Below are 24,262 nucleotides of genomic sequence, written 5' to 3'. Positions count from 1 at the left end.
ACCAAACCACAAAAACAAAAAGTGGGAGAGGAATGATTGCTCAAAGAGAACTTGAATGCTCTTATCAGAAGACAAAATGGATATTGGGCATGCAGCAAGAAGAGATACCCATTACAATTTACATGTACTCAGCAATTATTATGTATCAGGCACTGTACTATGCCTTTTTCAGATATTATATAGTATTCATAACATCATATAAGACATTAACAGATAGCATACCCTGGGCTTCAAGTGACCAAGTAATTTATCCAAAGTTTTTGTTGTGGAGGCAATAACAGAATTAATCTATAATAAAACATCAAGTAGATCATGGAGAATGATCAAGCAAAATGGAGGGATAGAGCAGTGACCCAGAATGATGGCAACAAGGGATTGATTTAGATAGGAAGGTCAGGGTGAATCTGAGGAAATGAATTCTCAGCAGGCGCTTGAATGTAGTAACGGACGGCTCATGGAAGTTTCTGGTTAATACCACTCTAGACAGGAGAAAGGACAAGTACAAAGCCGTGAGTAAGGAATGAACTTGGCATGTTTGAAGAAAAGCAAAGAAAAAGGGACCTGGGTGGCTCATTTAAGTCATTTAAGTGTCTAACTTGGTTTCAGCTCAGGTCATGATCCATGGGTGATGGGATTGAGCCCCACTTTGGGCTCTGTGCTCAGCGAGAAGTCTGCTTGAAGATTCTCTCCCTCTGCCATCTCTCCATGCACACATGCACTCTCTCTCTCTCTCTCTCTCTCAAATAAATAAAGTTTAAAAAACAACAACAACAACAAAGGATAAAAAAAAAAAAAAAAGCCAGTATGGCCACAGTAAAGTAAATACAGATGGTTAGATCATAGATATAATCAAGAACCATGTCATGAAGGATCTTAGGCAATAGTTAGGATATTGTCAATTATTCCTAGCACAATGAAAAAGCCATTAGAAGCTTTGAAGCAGGGTAGTGACATGACTTTCTTTTTATTTCAAATATATTGTCCAGGGAGCAGGTAGTAGTGAATAAAGGATAGATGGAGAAATGTAAGATGTCAGGGGCACTAGTTAGAAGCCTCTTACAATGCTGGTTTAGTCAAGAGAGGAGGGATTATGCACCCAGGATGGCAAAGGAGATGTTTGATGGACTGAGGATATATTGTGAATACAGAACAAATAAGACTTGCTAATGAGCTGAATATGGGAGTATGAGTTAAAGATAATTACTTTTATATTGTTTCCCTGAGAAAATGGGTGGGTATTTGTGGTGGTTGATGAAACGGAGAATCTTGGAGATGGTGAAGTTGAAAAATCAAGAGGACTGTTGGAGACATATCCAATTTGAGATGCCTGTTTAAGACCCCAGGGAAATTATTGGGTCAACAGTTGAGTAACTATTTTGGAGAGGCTTAGGTTGCAGATAAGAGTTTGGGAAACATGTGAGAGTGTATTTCAAGCCATGGAGCTGAATAATTCAGGCTCTACTTTACAGTCTTTCAGTGACACAGGCTAACAAAGGCCGCACCATCTTGAAGCCATGCCTGCTGTGGTACAAGGCTTCCTCAATCCCTGGAGTAAAGGAAAAAAAGAGCTAGAGGGTCTTCCCTGGTCTTCATACCTGGTTATCCCTTTTTAAGACAAGTCTAGTAGATATTTTCCCAAAGGATACAAAAATACTGATTTGAAGGGACACATGCACCCTGATGTTTATAGCAGCATTATCAACAATAACCAAGCTATGGAAAGGGGCCAGATGTTCATGGACTGATAAATGGATGAAGAAGAAGGGGTATGCATCCACAAATATTACTCAGCCATTAAAAAAAAGAATGAAATCTTGCCATTTACAATGACTTGGATGGAGCTGGAGAGTATAATGCTGAGCAAAATAAGTCAGTCACTGAAAGATAAATACCATATGATTTCACTCTTATGTGGCATTTAAGAAACAAAACAAATGAGCAAAGGAAAAAAAAAAAGACAAAGACAAACCAAGAAACAGACTCTTAACTATAGAGAACAAACTGATTGTTATATGTAAGTGATGAATCACTAAATTCTACTCCTGAAACCAGTAGTACACTATATGTTAACTAACTAGAATTTAAATAAAAACTTGAAAAAAATATATATAATGAGATGTAGAGAACTTAGGGGGCACCTGGCTGGTTCAGTTGGTAGATCGTGCAACTCTTACCTCAGGGTTGTAGGTTCGAGCCCTACTTTGGGTGTAGAGATTACTTAAAAATGAAATCTTAAGAAAAAAAATCAGAAGACATTTGTACCTTTCCCCTATAGTTTATTGGCCAGCGACAGTCAATGCCCTTGCCTAACTGAAGGGGCTGAGAGTTGTGGAGAAATATATGAATGTTGGGTGACTACTGCTGTCTCTCACATAATGTCTCACTTGTTTTTTTAGGGCCCAACTAATAGTTGTTTTTATTTATTTTTAATTCTTTTTTTTTTTAGTTTTATTTTAATTCTAGTATAGTTAACATACAGTGTTACATTAGTTTCAGGTGTATAATATAGTGGTTCAACAATTCCATACGTTACCCCCTGCCCGTCACAACAAGCACACTCCTTACTCCCCGTCACCTATTTCACCCATCCCCAATTAACCTCACCTCTGGCAATGATCAGTGTGTTCTCTGAACGGTTAAGAGTCTATTTCTTGGTTTGTCTCTCTTGCTTTTTTTCCTTTGTTCATTTGTTTCTTTAATTACACATATGAGTGATATCATATGGTATTTGTCTTTCCTTGACTGATGTGTTTTGCTTAGCTTCATACTCTCTAGCTCTATCCAAGTCATTGCAAATAGCAAGATTACATTCCTTTTTGTGATTGAATATTTCACTGATCACACACACACACACACACACGCACACCCCATATCTTTATATACTCATCTATCAATGGACAAGTGGGCTGCTTCCATAATTTGGCTGTTACAAATAATGCTGCAGTAAACATAGGAGTGCATGGACTCCTTCAATTAGTATTTTCATACTCTTTGGGTGAATACACAGTAGTGTGATTACTAGATCATATGGTAGTTCTATTTTTAATTTTTTAAGGAAACTCAATACTGTTTTCCACAGTGGCTGCATCAGTTTGCATTCCCACCAACGAGGGTTCCTTTTTCTCCACATCCTCACCAACGCTTGTTTCTTGTGTTTTTGATTTTCATCATTCTGAGAGGTAGTTTTGATTTGCATTTCCCTGATGATAAATGACAATGAACAACTTTTTATGTATCTGTTGGCTATCTGTATAGCTTCTTTGGGAAATGTCTGTCTGTGCCTTCTGCCTTAATTTTTGAGTGTTGAGTCTTATGAGTTCTTTATATATTTTGGCTACTAACCCTCATAGTATCTTACTTCTAAGCAGGAAAATAGAACTACAGAGGGAAAAAAAACCATCCTCACCAAAATATTAAGATAAGCCCATAGTATTTTTGTGCTTTTCTAAGAGTAATTAAAGTAATTATCTAAGACTAAGACAAAACTCATGTTGTAGTGGCAATGCCATGGGGGTAGCTTAGGAGTCTTAGGGTGAGATGGTTTTAGCTTTTCTCAATACTAACTGCCATTTTAGACCGAACAAATCTTTGCCAAATCTGATGTGGGCAATTAATATTTTCTCTTACATAATGTGAAATAGATGCAAATGAATCTTCAAACTCCCTTCCAATCAGAAAACTGCACATAAAAACCTCCTGAGAAAAAATTCTGGAGCCAGGACTATTGTCTTTTAATGACGAAAAAGGAAAGATAGTAATATATAAATAAGATATCTCAAATTTGCCTACCTCAAAAATGAAATAGAACAGAAAAGTAAAACTGATTGTTGAAGTCCTCTGAAGCTACAGTGCCCTTCTTTTTCTCTTTTCCCTGGATCCAGTGGAATCTCTTTAAATGATTTTCAAGACTATGTATTAGATCACTGCAGTTGATAAAGCCCTTAATAGAAAGAAATTCGTGTAGTGATCTCTTTGAAAATGTTTTCCAGCTTCTTCTTTTGAAGGTTGCATTCCAGTTTGCAAGTTCTGAATAGGATTATTTTGAAAACAAATATTTATGTGTTTAAAAAGCCCAAAGACCTTGTTGTGTTCTGTCCAAACACGAGCTAAAAAAATCAATATTGTCTTTTAGAAGGAAATGGTTTGGCTGTTTAAGCATCGTCAGAGTGCTTTCTAATAACACTAAGGCATTTAATTTTGGAAAAACAAAAATTAAGAATTTTTAAGGAACAGTGGGGGAAGGGAGAAGCTAAGAGGTGGTAGGCTTTGAAGAGTGTCACCACACTTGAATAGAGTGACTCAAATAATGGCATTAGTTACAGACATCTGCATTGCCCAAGCAATTATTCATTGTTTTATAGAATGGTTGTTAGGTTGTGCTGTTTGGCTGAGATAGAATGTGCCAAATACTGGGCCTTTTTTTTTTCCTGTGCCCAACTCTGGTTGCTTACTCATCTTAAAGAAAAAATGTGAAACACAGACCTTGTAAAAAATAATTTAAGAAAAGCAATCTTCTCACAGTTATTTAGTCATTTCAGTCAAATCATTTTTAATATTGATAGTAATGAGCAAATCACGTCACCATGGTATAGAAATTAGTAGCATTGCTGTTTTTAATTCTCAACTAAAAAGCATCATTTTACGATCATCAATGGAAATATTCCTTTTAATTTCATATATTCTGCTATTACATGAATTGAACTTAAGTAGTTTTAATGAACACATGTGAGTATAAGCCATTTCCTTATTTTAGCTTATTTATTCACTAACTTACTTATCTAAGAATTTGGGGTGGCTCGCATTTAACTCATAAAATAATACAGAAAAAATAAGAAAAAATCAGGTCTGTCGTAAACCTAGATAGAATAAAAGTTCAAGAAGAAGAGATAAAGTTAGAACACATAAGTGTTCATTGTGAGGATCATATTTATATAAATTTATCATGAAATCTACGGTGGTGAATAAAAGACACTCAAAATACAAGGATTGGAATTTTTATGAAAGAGAGATGGCCGTATTATTGCACAGCTCAGTTAAGCTTTGATTATGAGATACTAAATTAATACCAATTTACACTTACTTGATTAATTATTCCATGTAAGAAGTGTAAGTGTTTGGTGATAAATATTTGTGCTTGAAAAGTCATAACCAAAGGAAAAGCTGTTTTTTCTATCCATTTCATGTACTAATTGTTTGCTAGTAAGAAAATCAGTGGAGTAGCAGCTGCGTATGCAATTGAATTTGATGGAATTGTAATTACAGAGGGGAAGAAAACTGACAGCAAAGTAAACAGAGGAAACCCATACTAAGTCAAAAATAGCACAAACTGATTTGTGTGTTTCTCTGAAAAATTCCAGGTGTTGTCAAAGTGGATTATGGAGATGTGTCAGTCAGAAAAACACTAAGAGAAAACCTGAAGTGTAAGCCCTTTTCTTGGTACCTTGAAAACATCTATCCGGACTCCCAGATCCCGAGACGTTATTACTCACTTGGTGAGGTATGAATTATTTATTTTGGTTAAGTTATAAATATATTTTGCAAATGGAGCAATTCTGAAGGAGCTCAATATTTTTTATGTTGTGAATAAAATGCTCTCAGGGTTTTTAAATGATCTGTTTTAAATAACTTCTCAAGTCACTTATGGTCTCAAGGACCAATAAAAGTCTTTATCATTGGGATTTGCAAAAGTAAGGGGATAGTTTAATACTAAACAGTATTTTCTTGTTTCTTTACCAACAGTTCAGAAACATTTTGTGATATGGACCTTGCTCTCTTAAAATTTACTGTGAACCCCAAGAGCTTTGGTTTAGGTGGGTTAAAACTATTCATACTTCATGTATTGAACCTAAACCTGAAAACTGTAAAACCCATTTATTAATTTATTAAAAACAATGTTCTCCATTACACATTAATTTAAGTAATGCATTTTTAAAAATAAATATATTTTCCAAAACAAAATCAAACAGTAAGATTAGCATCAGTCATATTTTTGTAAATTACATTACTGTCTGGCCTGATAGAAGTTAACTGGAGTCTGTTTTGGTATTTAGTCTACTGTAATATCACAAACCATGTAGCCTCTGAGAGACTCCTTGTACTTCACGGGAAGTGAAAGTGCAAACTGCAAGTAATTTGATAGTGTTACTGTATAATTCTGCTGACTTTAGGCCCACTAAAAACCATTGATCCTCTACCATTGTTTTCCAAAATACCTATTTAAATTTTTTTTAAATTTAAATTCAGTTGATTAACATATAGTGTATTTTTGGTTTCAGAAGTAGAGGTTAATGATTCATCAGTCTTACTGTATAATACCCAGGGCTCATTACACCATGTGCTCTCCTTAAAATGTTTTCCAAAATATCTACTATCTGTAAAAATACATAGTTGGCTTCATTATGATTATATAAACGTATTCATAATATATATTTAGCTGCTCAAAATAAGAACTGTTCCTTTATGAATTATATGTCTCAAATTGTAATTTCCCACTTAATAGGGATCAGCTTAGGGAATCAAAACTAATTTAATATTGGTTGTAATTAAAGCATTTTGACAGAAATGATACAATGCACATGGAAAATAATTATTAATAAAGTATGTCTTTAGGTTGAAACTGCTATTTTCTTAGGTCATATTAGTAGAATATCTGAACATGTGTGAAATGTCTAATACTTTTTTGGTTCATTTGCCAAAAATAACAATCTGTAACTTTATCCATTCTGTCACTTTAATCCATAAACATTATTTATGATTAACTAGAAAATAATTGAAGCAAAAAATACTGAGACTGAGTGGACCCCTAGCCAAATTGTTTTTTTTTTTTTGTTTTAATTTTTTTTTATAAATATATAATGTATTTTTAGCCCTAAGGGTACAGGTCTGTGAATCATCAGGTTTACACACTTCACAGCACACTCCCCCCCAATGTCCATAACCCCACCACCCTCTCCCGACCCCCCTCCCCCCAGCAACCCTCAGTTTGTTCTGCGAGATTAAGAGCCTCTTATGGTTTGTCTCCCTCCTGATCCCATCTTGTTTCATTTATTCTTTTCCTACCCCCCAAACCCCCCATGTTGCATCTCCATTTCCTCCTATCAGGGAGATCATATGATTGTTGTCTTTTTCCGACTGACTTATTTCACTGAGCATAATACCCTCTAGTTCCATCCACATTGTTGCAAATGGCAAGATTTCATTTCTTTTGATGGCTGCATAGTATTCCATTTCTTTTTCCTTTTTTTTTTAAGATTTTATTTATTTGACAGAGGGAAAGATAGCAAAAGAGAAGAGTAGGGGGAATGGGAGAGGGAGAAGCAGGCTCCCCACTGAGCAGAGCGCCTGATGTGGAGCTTGATCTCAGGACCCTGGGATCATGACCTGAGCTGAAAGCAGGCACTTAACAACTGAGCCACCCAGACACCCCAAAAGGCTGATATTCTGTGTCCACATCCCTGGTCTAGTTGTCAAATCTCGTTAGCCACATAACATCTTTTTATAGATTCTTTCAGTTTTCATCTATTTAACATTAATCTGAATAATGTAGTGCAAGGATTTATGTGTAATAACAATGAATGTATGACCTTATTTAAAGATTTTTTTTTTTTTATTTTGGGGAAAAATAGCATGGGGGGAGGGACAGAAAGAAAGGGAAAGGAGCATCTCTCTCTCTCTCTCTTTCAAATAAATAAATAAATCTTTAAAAAAGAAAAAAAAAAAAGAGGAAACGGAGTGGGAGAGAAAGAAGCAGATTCCCCACTGAGCCCAAAAAGCCCATCTCAGGATTTGATACTAAGACCCTGAGATCATGACCTGAGCCAAAATCGTGTTGGTTGCTTAACTGACCGAGCCACCCAGGCACCCCTGTACAACTTTCTAAGTGTGACTCTAGTTACTTAATAGTCCTGTGCCTCAGGGTGTTTTGTTTTGTATTGTTTTGGTTTGTTTTTATTAAGGGCGAGGATTGTTGCCATTGTTTTCAAATAATGTATCATTCTGTGTAAGCACTAATGTTACAGGGATTTATATTCAATACATACATTACATGAGTGCTTTTTATTTATTTATTTTTTTAAGATTTTATTTATTTATTTGATGGAGAGAGAGAGATAGCAAGAGAGAGAACACAAGCAGGGAGAGGGAGAAGCAGGCTTCCTGCAGAGCAGAGAGCCTGATATGGGACTCGATCCCAGGACTCTGGGATCATGACATGAGCCAAAGGCAGATGCTTAACAACTGAGCCACCCACATGCCCGCATGAGTGCTTTTTAAGCTAGAACACTGTTTACATGCTGGTTAGTATGATCTAGTGCTTCTAAAGATCCCCAATACTTTTCATTTCTTTACTGAAAAGTTTGTTTCAACAATCGTGAACCTGACTTGTGCTGTAAGAAGAAGAGCATGTTTCTGTTCCTGTTATAGAGTGCTGCTCCTGCTGCAGTCAGGGGACTTAGCTGATGAATGAACACTGATTACTTTTTCTACAAGGAGGTATAACCAGGGACTATAATGAAACAGATATGAGTAAGGAGGACTTTTTAGAAATTTTCTGGGGCCACCAGAGTGACTCCTGAAAAGGACTCTAAAACAGAATCTAGATGTTTACTTCTGTGTTAAAAATCCAATTTTATGGTTTCCTGTACTACATCGAGGAAACCTAATTAACTGATTTCCTGAAAAAGGAAAAATAGAGTGTGGACAAATTCCTTTGTACAACCCACAGATTTTGAATTAGCTGTCTTCTGTGATGGATCGGGTGGCCATATTTTAATGTACAGAAATAGTCTGAAAGAAAGAGACTGTACCTTTTTGGGTTTTTAAAACATATCCAAGAAGAGACAGCTTGTATTAAACAAAACAAAACAAAATGAAACACACACAAAAAAACGGGCCTTGGAGGCATGCAGAGGAAGGTTTAAATCCTGACCTCACAGCCTAGCTCTGGAGTGGCTCTAGGTATCCTGTCTGGCCACTATTGGTGGTGTGGAGATAATCAGAAAGGGATATAGTGATGACTGAAGTCCTAGAGTACTTAGCCCAATGTCTGGCAAGAAGTAGTAGCAGCAGTAGTAGTAGTTATTGTATTATTGTTGCTACCATTTACTGTTTTCTTATTAAGTCAAACATTATGCTAGATGCTTTATAACAATTATATTATTTAAAAATCTCAACTCCAAAAATAAAATAAAGATCTCAATTCCATGACTTCAGTTTTGTTAGGATCCCAACTGAAAATGGAAATTTACATGTAGAAAGTTCATGTGATTTACCTGTGGGTCATTGAGCTCGCTATTAAAGTCAGGATTAAAATAAATGTTAGTCTGACACTAATGCTCATTTTTTCTTTAAGCTAGAAGGACAAAATAAGTTGCATTATTATAGTTTATTTATTCAGATCGCTTTCTTTAAATAAGAGGTGGAGTTGGAGCCTATATGTTACGTCCTAAGGATAATATGTCCAATAATGAAGCCCTTTACTCTTAAGCTGTTCTACTGAAATGGGGGCAGGAGAGATGGCAAAAAAGAAACAAATAGTTAAAAAATTCAGAGAAATAGGGGAGTCTGGGTCACTCAGTTAGTTAAGTGTCCAACTCTTGATTTTGGCCCAGGTCATGGTCTTGAGGTCCTGGGATCAAGCCCTGGGCGGGGCCCCACACTCAGCAGGGATTCTGCTTGAGATTCTCTCTCCCTCTCCCTCCACCCCGCCCCCGGCAACCCTCATGCTCTCTCTCAAATAAATAAATCAATCCAAAAAAAAAAAAAATTCAGAGTAATTAAAGATACCCTACATGAAGTATAGAGTCATGCTACAAACTGCTGCTTTAAAACCCCTGATAAATTAAAAAAAAAAAAAAAATCTGTGAGATATGTTAAATTTTAAACTTTTTGGGATATTATTGTGCTGTAGTTTTCCACTTTGAAACCAGCCTTAAAGAGATGCAACCCAGCATCTGTTTCCATGGAAACAGAAGGACAATTTTACCAAGCATTACTTCCCAATTTGATTTTGCATAGTCATGTATACATAATTTAAGATGGACATTTTGATAATGAGTTTGGGATGAATTGTTAATGGACAGCAGACATTTACTTAAAGATTTTCTTTCTTACTGCCTGCCATTAACCATTTTTAGAAGAAAGTAAAAAGCTATCTTTCCTTATATATGAGGGCATTTTTTTTCTTCCCAGATAATATCTCAAAGTGGTATCTGATGTCCAACCTACTTATCAAGATAACAAATTATTTCTTTGTGATATGTATATTTTTCATATGTACTCATCACTAATATAAAATGAATTTGGTAGGATTTAACAGTTCACAATTTCCTTAAGTTTCAATGGTGTTCAAAACCTATTATTTTATATTGCAGTGTATTGGCGAATAAAAAGTACTCTGTTAACTTCTCTTTATAACTTTTTTAGCTATATTGAAAGATGCAAATATGATATTCTGTTTCTCATTATCCTATATCATCACCAGAATAATCATTGGGAAAATTATTGATATCAGTATCTTAATTTGTTATATTTGAATTTTACTCAGGTAATGGAAATATTCTTTAACCAGCCCATGAATTACATGCAATTTCCAATGGGAAGTTAAAAGCTGTGCAATTGCTTTGAACTAAAACCTTTAAGTAGCTTAATGAAGCATGTGCCTTTTAGGCTCAGTAAGCATATCATAATGGAATAAAGAAGTCAAGTTCTTTGCAGCATTAAATTCTTTCCTAACCAGCCCTTTAGCTTATATAGATTTAACATGTTGGGTTTTGATCTTGTAAATATAAAGGTGAATTCAAGTATGATAGGATTGAAAAATGGGGATTCTAAAGTCATATTTGGGGCCTATGACAGGCTAGCACTTTGAGGAAAAAAAAAAGTATTGTGAGCTATGTAGGGCAACAGGGAGAAGTGGATTTCTTTAACCAAATGACTTAACTCTTGGTGCTTAACGGCTTACATTTGCTTACAATTTACATCTTGCTTCAAATTTTAGACATCAGTCTCTGCGTTTCTGATTGCCTACTCAAGCTCAGAACTCCTTTTCCTTTTGTATCCTTTAACCGTAACAACTAGTTAAGATTCTGGTACATGTTGGGACTGTATTCCATAAATTTTGTTAAAAAGCAAATTTATGTAACTAAAAATAGGCACTTGAAGCTGCTCGGCCGCAGGGATTAAGGGTACCATCAGTGACTGCCAAATTCAGACATGAAAACGCTTAGAGATTTACCCTCCGTTGGTAATCAGGAGATCTATTTATAGATTCGCAAATTCCTGACCTTTCGCTAGGATAACCAGCGAGGAAGGCTCCTTTTAGATGACTTACACAAATCAGAGCATTCTCTTTGCCCACAATTCTATTTCACAAACTCTTTGTGATCCAGTAGCTAATTTTCAACCTAGCGTAACTGAACAGGCTTTTGTACAGAAAAAAAAAAAAAAAAAAAAAAGATGTTACTCTTCATCAAATGTTAACTTTGAAGACTGCTGGGCTGTGTAGCCCACCTGTGAACAAAGTGAGTGAGTTTATCACTGAAAAAATATTTTTACTTCACACTGCTGATCATTAGACTAGAATTAATTCTCATTTTATTACTCAGGTAGATATTGGCACAAACAATTGGCAACATACTCTTTGCTAGTTGGGCATTTACTGAATTCTCCCAGTATTCTTGTTGCTTGTTTTTGTTATCCACTAAAGTAAATGTAAATGTTCGATTTTCCACGTTCTTTACTTTGTGTGTGTGTTGAATAGGGCTTAGTCTATCATGTGTAATCAGAACTTTTAAATCTTGTAGTAATTAATCAGGGCTTTCTATTTTATTTATTTATTTGTTTGTTTGAGAGAGAGCCCCTGGGGTGGGGGGTGGGCAGCAAGGCAGAGGGAGATAGAGAATCCTAAGTAGATTCCATGCCAGGCACAGAGCCCTATTCAGGGCTTGATCTCACACTCCTGAGATCATAACTTGAGCTGAAATCAAGAGTCTAATGCTTAACTGACTGACCCATCCTGGGGCCCAAGCAGGGCATTTTAAACCTTGGTCTGCATAAGCAATCAGCTTGCATTTGTTAAATACATAGATACTGCACCCATCCTTCTGATTTATGCACAATTTGGTAAAGAGAAAATACACTTAAATGCATATTCACTAGAGCAATTATAATATGGAAACATTAACATTAAACTGGAATTCACTGCAAATGTGCCTATTTTCTTCAAGTAAAGAGAAACCAAACGAGGTTGACATATGTAAAATAATGATAATGAGTAACATAATGTGCAATTGAAGGATAAGCATGTGTTGGAGTAATTAAAGCAAAAAAAAAAGCTAGCTTAAGTTTAGATTATTATCTTTAGAATGGATTTTACATATTGCTTTTGAAATGCAAAGGTATGAGGCTGAGGGGGAGTATATGCCTCTTTTTTTAAATTGAGAGTTCTCATTGTTTCTTGCTGTTACAATCCAGCAGAGGGAGCATGAGCTAATGAACAAACTGTAAGTGGTAAGAACATTACCAACGATGCTGCTGAGTAGAAAAATTTAGAAAAAGTCTTGCTGATTTCAAACATAAAAACGCAAGTGGGAAAAATATCTCAATTTTATGTCATTAAAAATTGTTTTCAAGCAATAAAAAATTATGTGTAAACAAAGGCATCTCAAAGTAGACAACAATTAAAGTTAAAACTAAGCTCTGGCCCTATGCCACATAGTCCAATCTATACCATAACATAAAGAATGATTCAAAAGAATTTAACAGATCTGAGAACTACCAGTGTGCTCTACTTATGTGGATATAGGTCATAAAACAAAATCTGTAAGAAATTTCTAATGAATGAGAGATCAGTGGTTGTTTGCCTAGATTTTTCTCAGAGTTACTGGCGTGGCCAAGTAATTGGTGTTGTCGGATAATATGGTACAAGTGACAAGATCAGGGTCTTTCCTAAAATTTGCTTTTTTGCTTAAATAACATTCTGTGAGCTCCCAGGGTATTCTTAGAAAGGTTCTGATGGGAAAATCACATGAGATCATCCTAAATCAGATCATCCTTTGCATCTCAAATATAAGGAGCATAGACTGAACCTTTCTGTATGCCAGTATCATAATTTGCAGTAAGATTTGCTTGATGAGGATTGTCAGTACACATTTATGACCATTTTTATATTTTGAAGACAATATAGCAGATTCCTATAGTTTTGGGTTCATTGACTTGAGAAAAACCTAATGTACACTAACCTGCCTTCTCAGTGTGCATGCATTTTTTTAAAAGTCTGAATATTATAGCTCCTGTGACATAAACCTTTTTTTTTTTTTAAGATTTTATTTATTTATTTAACAGAGAGATAGTGAGAGAGGGAACACCGGAGGGGGAGTGGGAGCAGGAGAGGGAGAAGCAGGCTGCCCACTGAGCAGGAAGCCTGATGTGGGTCTCGAACCCAGGACCCTGGGACCATGACCTGAGCCAAAGGCAGACGCTTAATGACTGAGCCACCCAGGCACCCCGACATAAAACTTTTGATATTGTCTCTATTTAGATGAAGTGTCTCTTTTATTTATTTATTTAGTTAGTTAATTAGTTGGTTTTCATAACTCCTGTTCCTGACATTCTATGTCTATCCTATTGTGTTTAATGTCATCCTGGCCATAGCTAGAAATTATTTACATGACCTCAGCCCAGGAGTGTGGCACTTAGCATGTAGACTTGGTCCCCTAGGTCTGATCCTAGTCTTCTTTCATGTTCCTTGTTCCATGTGTCTTCACTATTGTCTGAATGACCAGTTGTAACCTTTACTCAGGTTAGCTACAACCCAGCCCTTCTTGCTCCGTCCACACCTCCTTTCTGACAAATACTGCCTGCCTGTCTGGATGTCAGAATTATAATAACTTTCAGTTCCTTATTTGGGCAAATTATTTAACTTCATTGTATCTTAATGTTTTCATTTATGAAATGGGGGTAATAGGTTGGTGGTAAATTACCTATTACATAGAAGTGCTGAGAACAGCACATAACACATACAAGTACAATTGCTAATTATTATTATTGGTGGTTGTGGTAGTGTTAGTCACCTCATCTCATTCTGACAATTATCCTGAACCCCTGATTCCTATTTGTTTTTAGCCCAGATCCCAAGTCTAGCCAACCTCAAGCTTTGACTTGAGTTTCTGTTTTGTATCTTCTTAGCCCCTGCTATATCCCTAAGGGGCAGAATATTATATGGCCAGACATGATCAAACCATTTTGTGGAATAGTTAGAACACATCCAAAATAGCACAAGATTCTTTTCATGAAGTCCCTAAATCAGTCTGTCTTAGAAAAAATATATATATATATATATTAGCAGCAGTGACATAGTTGAAACAGAAAGTGCATCCAGGATAGCAAACCAAAAATCAATGAAAAACACTGACCACAGAATCAGGTGACAGGTATTCTCACAAATCCCAAAATATGAGCTGTCAATTTCATGGCCATGTGATACTCTGTGGAAGGAAAGGAAAAGAAAGTGATGAGATGCCTGATGGAAATGAGACCAGCTTACACCCAAATTGCCAACAGATACTCACGGGAAATTGCTTCAGGCCAGTTGGAGAATAGTAGGTGAAACTGGGAGAGGTATTTTCATACAGTCCAATTTGTAAGTCAGTGAAAAGTCTCCTTTCTAATGTCTGAAAGGCCTGAGCACCCTGAGACCTGTGTGGATGTCTTCAAATTCACTAGTGGAAATTCTTCTTAGGAGAAACTTCAAGGAGTAAAGCACAATCGAGACAATATTTCTAGAGACAATAGGGACAAAAAAAATGGGAGGTCCAGATGAAAATAGGAGCAATGAACAGAACCCAGAGATCTCAAAAAATAGAAGGCATTTTTTTTCGACTCTTCAGATAAGTGCAGGAGCAGGAGAGCTAGACTTGCAAAGTTAGAAGTGGTCTCCAGTGTAAACCTTTCCTGTCCGGGACAGCTGGAAACCTTTGACCTTCAGCTTCCCCACTGGGTACTGAAGGAATCAGCTTTACTATGAAAACCTCCCGTTCTTTCCACCAGCATCCAGAATTTTCAGACTGATTCACAAAATAGCTAAGCCTTCAGCTAGCAAGTACTCCATTGTATGCTCTTGATACGGGGGGGTTTCCACCCTGAATATACGTTCAAATCATTTGAAGAGCTTTATGCCCTCTCCTGGTCCTACTCCAGACCATTTGGATCATAATCTATGAGGGTGAGGCCAAGCAGAAGTATATTCTAAAAGCTTTCCCAGAGGGACCCACTGAAAAAGAAGTTACTTTAAAAAGAAAAAGTGATTGTAATTGTAATGTCACCATTTAACATCAAGACACTGCACACCTCCCTCCAGAATGGTAATTGCTAAACTTCACTGCACATTAGAATTACCTGTGGAGGGGCACATGGGTGCTCAGTGGGTTAAGCATCTGCCTTCAGCTTAGGTCATGATCCCAAGGTCCTGGGATCAAGCCCTGCATCTAGCCTCTGGCTCAGTGGGGAGTGTGTTTCTCCCTCTCCCACTCCCCTCCCCCCTGCTTGTGCTCTCCTGCTCTTTCAACTAAATAAAATCTTAAAAAAAAAAAATTACCTGGGGAAGAATTTAAAACCCCAATGACCATATTACACCCTCTACCAGCTAAATGGGAATGCATGGACTTGGAAAGCAGGCAACAGGATAATTTTAAAGATGCCAGGTGATTGCCCAAAAAAGAAAAGAAAGAAATGGTCTCCTGATCAAACCCGTCTCTTAAAAGACCAGGAGAATTGGACGCATCCAACAATAAGAACAGCAGCGATAGTGGAAGAGACTGGACACAATAAGAATAAAGAAAATAAGGAGGAAGATGATCTCTCTACAAACAAGGCAAGAACATCAAAGCTTTGTGCTCATATGAGGAAGTTCTAGAACCTAGGTGAGGTTCGGTGGGCTGAGGTCCGGAGCCGATGACCAAGAAATAATTCTTCAGACATCTTTGGTGCAAAAAATTACCCAATTTCATAGCCATAAGTAGTCTGTAGAAGACACTGACAAGAAACAGTAAAGATTGAAATCCATCATGGTCTATGCGACATTCCAACACATGTGGTCCTTACAGCCAACTTCCCTAAAAAATGGTTTCCAGTTGCATTTTAATTCAATCGGGTACTGGTTTCGGCCGGCTCCCATGAGAGGTCTCTCGGCCAGAAGTGGCTAGACCAGGGATGTGGAGGGGATCACATTAGATCAATCAGGAGGAAACCTCACACGGGAGTCTTAAGATTGGCAGCCGTCCTGGTGACTTAGGTGGCTGTCCCGTGCCCAAGAAAGACAACTTCATATAAGAACAGGAATAAAGAGAGGGTATCAAGTTTCTGGGTCCTATTGCCATTCTGGCCAGGGTACTAACTTACAGCCAAGAGGCAGACGCTCTCCTCCTCGTAGAGCAGCCACGGGCTAGAGGATTACAGCCTGAGCAATTGACATGCAAGTGTTCCAATAAGACCATACTCCTTGAAAAGCCCTGAAATGAGCGTAAAGGAAAAGGAGAGAAAGTACTCACCAATTTTGCACTGAAGCTCAGAGTCCAAATGTAAAGACTCACAGCCCCACGTTCGGGCACCATATGAGGAAGTTCTAGAACCTAGGTGAGGTTCGGTGGGCTGAGGTCCGGAGCTGATGACCAAGAAAGAATTCTTGAGACATCTTTGGTGCAAAATGGTGGTTTATTAAAGCACGGGGGCAGGAAGAGCTGCTGCCCCAGATTGTGAGGGATGGCAGGTTATGAACCCTGCGGATGGGGGAAGGTGAGGAAAAGGGGGGTTTCAACGGAGTTTTCATATGCTAAAGAGGGCCTACATGGTGCCAGGATACCGGAGGCCTCGCCCTTGTGGCTTGATCAATGTTGTCTTTAGACCAGCCATTAACATCAAGATACTTGGGAGACTTTTTGATGGGATGTAACAATCCTGCTATCAATCATCTTTGTTAGTGAGATTTAGGACATTTGTAAGCCAAGGGAGACTCCTGTCTTGCAGGATTGTGATCCCTGCAAGTTAGCTATTTGCTTATTGTCCATGGCAGTCAGGGCTGCCTGAGGAATGCTACACATATGACTGAGGGGGAGCGGATGGAGAGGGGGTGCAAGGCGCCAGCTTTTACTTTGTCTTCAGCCAGCTTCATGCTCCCTCATCACATAGATGGGAAAAGGGCAATCTAATATTTCAGAGCAAGCTAAAAGAAATTGTGTAATGATAAAATGTACAAAAGAACACTATAAATCAAATTTAGAAATACCTCTGAAATAAGGGTCAGAAATGCAGAAAGGATTTAGAAATTAAAGAATGAATTCATTTAGAAACAAAGGCTAAATTTGAAACATCACATGAGTCAGTAACCCCAAAACCTCAATAATCCACTTTTAATAGAAGGTGGCATATAGAGGGATAAGCAACAAGATCCAAAATAATAGGATTTCCTAGTGAGAAAAATCAAAGTAACAAGACAAAATGAACATTAATACTTATAATTAAAGAAAATGTGCCTGAAATAAAATTGAAACTGCATATTGAAAAGGAATGCTGGGGAACCTGGATAGCTCAGTGGGTTAAAGCCTCTGCCTTCAGCTCAGGTCATGATCCCAGGGTCCTGAGATCAAGCCCCGCATCAGGTTCTCTGCTCAGCAGGGAGCCTGCTTCCTCCTCTCCCTCTGCATGCCTCTCTGCCTACTTGTGATCTCTTTCTGTCAAATGAATAAATAAAATCTTAAAAGAAAAGAAAAGAAAAGGAATGCTGTCTATCTGAAAGAGTGATACAGAATGAATAATATTAAGATACATTGTGGTAAACCTATTGAACTTTAAAAAAAATAAAATAAAATCAGTTTGGTGTTCAAGCAAGTAGAGATTTGTAAAAAAAAGAATAAGTTAAGGAAAACCAGATTATCATCAGACTTTTCAAAAGCAGCTATTTGCGTTAGAAGTAAATAGCAATAACATTTTAAAGATACTCAAGGAAATAGATGGTGAGCCAAGGACTTCATATATACCAAATTGATTTTCTAATACAAAGGCTACAGATATGTTTATCAACATGCAGGAAATCAGAATATTGTTCCTAGTAAATAGAAAATCATTTGTCCATTTGCTCAAGCAAAACCTGAGAATGCTTCTTGATTTCTTTTCCTCCTCTCATAGCTTATGTCAGAGTCAATTGCAAGTCTTATTTGGTTCTATCTTAAAAACATCCCAAGTTTGGTCATCTAAGTGGCTCAATTGGTTGAGCGTCAGGCTCTTGGTTTTAGTTCAGGTTATGATCTTAGGGTCCTGAGAGCATGTCCCAACCACCACCCCCCACCTCACCCCAACCCTTGGGCTCCAGCTCCAGGCTCTGGGCTCCATGCAAATCTACTTGGGATTCTTTCCCTCTGTCCCTTCCTCCCCTTCTGCCCCTTCTCCCACATGCACTTGCGCTGTCTCTCTCTTTATATATAAACTAAATAAATCTTAAAGTAAAAATATCCCAAATTTGACCTATCCACCTCTGCTGTTATCCTGTTAGTACAAGCAGCCACCATCTCTAGCTGGCATGACTGTGAGAGTCCCCGTAAGTGTTTCTCTGCTTCCATTCCTGCCTCCCTCTAATCTGCTCTCCACACAGCAGCCAGCATAAGCTATTAATAGTCATCCTCATGTGTAGAAACTTATGATTTCCTACATGATCTGGTCTTGGATACCTCTCTCCTCCACCCTTGTTCACTACATCCTGCCCCATTGCTAGCTTATGTCAACCAGTTTTCTCAGCTGCAGAGAACATCCGTTTGCTATTCCCTCTCTCTGGAATGCTGTTCCATACACATGGAAGTCCAGCTGCTCTCTCAGTTTACTAAGGTATCTTTTCAAGTATTGTGTTCTCCGGGTGGCCTTTCCTAATCCCCTATCTAATATAGTATAGTACTTTGTCTACTCTTACTGTGTTTGATAGTTCTTCACAGAAGTTCTTGATCTTCTGTTATACTATGAATGTATTTGTGTATCATACTCTTTTCTTCTAAAATACAAACTCCAGGGAATGGACTAGGTTTACTCTGTTCACTTCAGTATCCTTAGTACCTTAAATGGTACCTGAAGTATACATACTCTCAGTAATATTTGTTGAGTGACTGAGTACATTCATTCATAAGAGAGGCTGTAGACCAAGTGTATCTATTATAAAAAATAGATAATGGAGGGACGCCTGGATGGCTCAGTGGGTTAAAGCCTCTGCCTTCTGCTCAGGTCATGATCCCAGGTCCTGGGATCAAGCCCTGCATGGGGGGGGTCGGGTGTCTCTGCTCAGCAGGGAGCCTGCTTCCTCCTCTCTCTCTGCCTGCCTCTCTGCCTACCTGTGGTTTTTGTCTGTCAAATAAATAAATAAAATCTTTGAAAAAAAAAAAAGATAGTGGAAACCTGGTGGCTCAGTTGTTAAGTGCCTGCCTTTGGCTCAGGTCATGATCCTAGGGTCCTGGGATGGAGCCACCCGTCACTCCACAGAAAGCCTGCTTCTCCTCTCCCACTCCCCACTGCTTGTGTTCCCTCTCTTGCTGTCTCTCTCTCTCTGCCAAATAAATTAATAAATTCTTCAAAAAAAAAAAATAATAGGCTCTTACTGGGAACAAAATACTTTGGAAGCATTCTTGTTCTGTGCTTAATTTGTCAAAAAGTAGGATGATATGAATCTATCATGTCTCTTTGAAATGCTTCTCTCAGAGTATGTACTGGCTTGAAAATGGCTTTGAATCTTCTGTCATTCAGCAAAGAGACAAAATTTTATAAATGACTCAGCTTCTAGCCCCTGTAATTATTAACCACTATCTTTTCAAGTACCGTGAATCTAGCCAAGGTCCTTTGAATCAGATTACATAGATTACATGTAAAGGTGAATTGATCATTTTATGAGATATTTATTCCTGTGTTATAGTATTACACTCTCCCATACTTTTTTTTAGATAACAATACCAATATGTAATTAACAATATGTAAATAACAATACATCATTTTACTGTTTCTCAAGAAGTCTGTCTTTTGTGAAATGTTAGCAAGAAAAGTTCATATAAAGGACTTAAAAATAAACTTGTATGTGGCATACTGATTAGATTATGTGAAACATAAACAGACTGATACATGGCATCATCTATCAGTTGTTACCTTTCTCACTCCTGTCCTAGCTACAGGTCCCGAAAAATCTTTAACCTTTGCATATAGGCTCTGTATCCTCCAGTGCTTGAACCAACCTACACCAGATAACCCAAACTTACCAGTATGGAACTTGAACATCATTTTTCTTCTTGAAGCTTGTAACTTTTCTCTTTATTTTTTTAAATATTTATTTATTTTAGAAATAGAGAGAGAGTGCACAGGTTGTTGGGTGGGGGGTGGTGATCAGAGGGAAGAGGACAAGGGAAGCACATTCTCTGCTTAGCAGGACAAGGGACTCTGTCCAGGACCCGAGCTGGAACCAAGAGTCTGAAGGTTAAGCTACTGAGCCACTCAGGTACCCCCCCCCCCCCCGCCCCCGCCCCGCCTTTCTCTTTGATAGTCACGGTGTGTTCTGTCCTTTCTAATGGATTGCTGCTCAGATTTCTGCATGGGAGCATCTATAATCCTGCTCTAAATCTCAAGGCATTGGAACAAGGCTTGACAGTTGTGCTCCGTTCTTTCCAATTCTTGTAAAGTATGAACTCCGGTCCCCACTCTTCTCAGTTGCTGACTGGGGCCTTAATGCAGATCACACCATTTTTCCCAACCCCAGGAGCCATTACTTGACTTTGGGGCTCTGCATCATACAAAAAAGTGATTCATATATACCTAACCCATCCTCTTAAGAAGTTTTTGATCTTATTAATTTGCCAATATGAAGAAATGAGTGCTTAAAGCATAGATAATTAAACAGATACATACAAGTAATGTATGAATGAACAGTAAAATATGCATGTTCTAAGAAGAGTCAGAGATAACTTTTCAGAAACAGAGTGGACAGATATCAATACATACTTGGGGTTTAAACTAATAGAAGAAATTAAACATTCCATTTTTTAGAAATGCCATTTTTAAATTTATTTGTGCTTGATTTAGTAATTTTAGCATCTTTAAATTCAGCGAATGGCTTTTGTAATTACATGTGTCTCAAATACTTATTAACATTATGTTAATTATGGAACTAATGCAGTATTTGAGTATAAACCAAGAATCTTATGTTTGCAGTTGGCAGTTTAATCTTGTTTTTAAGGGGTTTTTAATGTGAAATTACCATTTAGTCTTGTAATAGCTTTTCTTAGGGTCAACTCTTTTCCATTAAGTTTGGCATTAGGGATGAAAAAAGATGCATGACTGTCTTTCAGCTACAGAAATAAACAGTAATTAATCTTTACTAACATAGGATGGAACATCTAGTAATAAAACAACCTAAAAACACATTAATTTGAATATTTAACAAATTTGTTTCAAATCCTTTGCATATGGTACCATGGGAGTTCAAGAATAGACTGGTTTTTTGAGTGGAACTTGGCAACTGTCCTAATTTTAAGAGGATATGGAGAAGAATGACTAATTTGTAATGTTTCCCCTTTCTCTGATACTGTGCTATAAACGAGGGGTGCCTCATGATTAGATGCTAATGACAATGCCATTGCTGTTCACATTTACTACCATAGGAGATAGAAATTTACACAAAATTAAGACTGGACATGGAAAAATAAATATTTAAAACAGTGTGTTCTTCTAGGGGAAATTTCCTTGCAAACATGCATCATCTCATTATCAATATACAATTTGATAACACCAGGAAGATTTTCTCTTTTAAATCACTATCTGACTTCTGTTTTCGTGTGTTTCCTTTAGATAAGAAATGTTGAAACCAACCAGTGTTTAGACAACATGGGTCGCAAGGAAAATGAAAAAGTGGGTATATTCAACTGTCATGGTATGGGAGGAAATCAGGTAAACTCTCTCTCTCTCTCTCTCTCTCTTTTTTTAATCAACTTCATCTTTGGGGGGAAAGTATTGCTGTGAAAACTGTCACAGTAAACCATGACTCACATGCCAAAACAGTAAAGTCTTAGCTTAGGAAATTAATGGACATTCAAATCAAGAACTACTTTGGCTATCTTATTAATCCCACTATCTTAAGAAAACACTACAGAATTTAATAAATAAATACTATAGCATTTAAATAAATATAATTTAATAAGTGAGCCCAATTAATGACAAATATTTTTGAAGATAGCCAAATATTTTTGACTGATCTCATTTCACCATATATGAGCAAATGAACAGTACGTTTTATTCTCTTAGCCAAGTAGTATAAAATAATCCCTCAAGAACAGTGATGTTTTCCAACAGTGATTATTCTAAATTTCTTTTTTAAGTGTTTATATATATCATGTTTTCTATAAATTTCTGAGGTTCAGTAAAGTTGAAAATGCGTGATAAGCACATCTGTTAGATTTCCACTTTGGCTCTCTGAAGATGCCCTTTGAACCAGGTAAAAATGAAATGTTTAAACAAAACTGATGGTTGATTAAAAGGCTAGGCCAACCTTTTTGTGTGTTGCTGTCCAGTTATCAGAGACCTGTCGGACTATAACAGGGATCCTTGTACTCTCTTTAATAAAATGTTTGACAGTGGCTTGGCAAGGTGGGTCGTGTGGAGGCTGCCTAGCCCTGAGCCTTCAGGTGGAGCAGCCCTACTGTCGTGGCCATTTTGAGAGACAGAATTTAGAGATTGTAGGAATTCATAACAGAGTTTGAGGTAGCTAATCTTCTATAGACAAATTGTCCAAAAAATTGAGGAGAAACATATCAGTGAGTTCTTCATCTATTGTATTAGAGTGAAATTAGAAAGTAAAAATTATTCTGTGCAGCACAACATCATGATTATATTGGTAATGCAGCTGGATATAATGGAGTACTATGCAGCCATCAAAAAACCCGAAATCTTGCCATTTGCAAGGATGTGAACGGAACTAGAAGGTATTATGCTAAGCAAAATAAGTCAGTCAGAGAAAGATAATTATCATATGATCTCACTGATATGAGGAATTTGAGAAATAAGACAGAGGATCATAGGGGAAAGGAGGGAAAAGATGAAACAAGATGAAACCAGAGAAGGAGACAAACGTAAGAGACTCATAATCTCAGGAAACAAATCGAGGGTTGTTGGTGGGAGGGTTTTGGGAGGGATGGGGAAGCTGGGGGATGGACACTGGGGAGGGCGTTTGTTGTGGTGAGCACTGTGAATTGTGTAAGACTGATGAATCACAGACCTGTACCCCTGAAACAAGTAATACATTATATGTTTTAAAAAAAAAATCTTCAGGGAAAAAGCAGTAGCCCTGTTGCATTTTGACCCCATACTTCAAATAGGACCTGTGTGATTAAATGAAGAACATTCAAAAATTAAATTTTCCTCTTAAAAAAAAACAAAAAATTATTAAAATCCTAATTAGTATTCTAAAATTTCAACTTAAGCAGAAAAATATTTAAATCAAACTTTCTAAATTACAGCATGGAAAAATAACTTCACGAAAGAGAATAATAGGAAAAAACAATACAGACAGAACAATGGCAGAGCATTCACAAATGGTCCAGCTTTTATATTGATTCACAATGAATGTGAGAGACTTCTACTACCAAAACCAATAGAATCCCAGTGAATTCATTTGGAAATGGCCAACAACTTAACTGTTCGTGGTCTAACTATGCAGAGTTTAATTTTTTCACAAATGGAAGTAAGAGATCTGAAGGTAGTCAACTCTTGACATTTGTTTAGGTCTTCAGTGACTTTGTCAAGAAATCAAAAACTTTCTAACTTTCCATTCTTCAGTCCTTAAAATTAACATTTATCATCAGGTGGTCACATGAGGGCTGCTGAAACTCCAGACATCATGTCCACATTCAGGGCAGCAAGAAGTTGGGGTAGAGAAGAACTGCAGGAGTCATGACTGACCTTTTACTGGGAAAAACAAAACTTCCTGCAAGCCATGGTGCAGGCCTTGTTAGCCATCAAGGCTGGAACATCCCCCCAAGTGTGGCTAAGTATGCTGGATAGGTAGTCAACGACGGGTAAGATTGGTGGGGGAAATATACCAACCTAAGACAGGACGCAGATCATTGATATCTGCCGTCTGATGACGGGTAAGGATATTCCCCGCCACTGACAACCTATGACAGGCACGATCCCTGCCATAAAAGAAAAGAGAGGAAGATGTCGGAGGCAGGCCCCTGGCCAGGGCAGCCTCTGCCAT

The 24,262-nt window shown here is 37.4% G+C and overlaps 1 protein-coding gene across 1 annotated transcript in view; it reads left to right on the top strand.

Annotated features, from left to right (window-relative positions):
• GALNT13 (polypeptide N-acetylgalactosaminyltransferase 13) overlaps positions 1-24,262 on the top strand; it is a 538,752-nt gene that overhangs the window by 473,032 nt on the left and 41,458 nt on the right. The window contains exons 10-11 of the mRNA XM_004743877.3: positions 5,358-5,497; positions 21,859-21,957. Of these exons, the coding sequence (XP_004743934.1) occupies positions 5,358-5,497; positions 21,859-21,957 (239 nt within the window). The remainder of the gene's footprint in view (positions 1-5,357; positions 5,498-21,858; positions 21,958-24,262) is intronic.

The sequence above is a fragment of the Mustela putorius genome, unplaced genomic scaffold (assembly GCF_011764305.1).
Source record: "Mustela putorius furo isolate JIRA1106 unplaced genomic scaffold, ASM1176430v1.1 tig00003869_pilon_pilon_pilon, whole genome shotgun sequence".
In the NCBI taxonomy this organism is placed as follows: Eukaryota; Metazoa; Chordata; class Mammalia; order Carnivora; family Mustelidae; genus Mustela; species Mustela putorius.
This window is presented reverse-complemented; position numbering and strand designations above follow the sequence as displayed.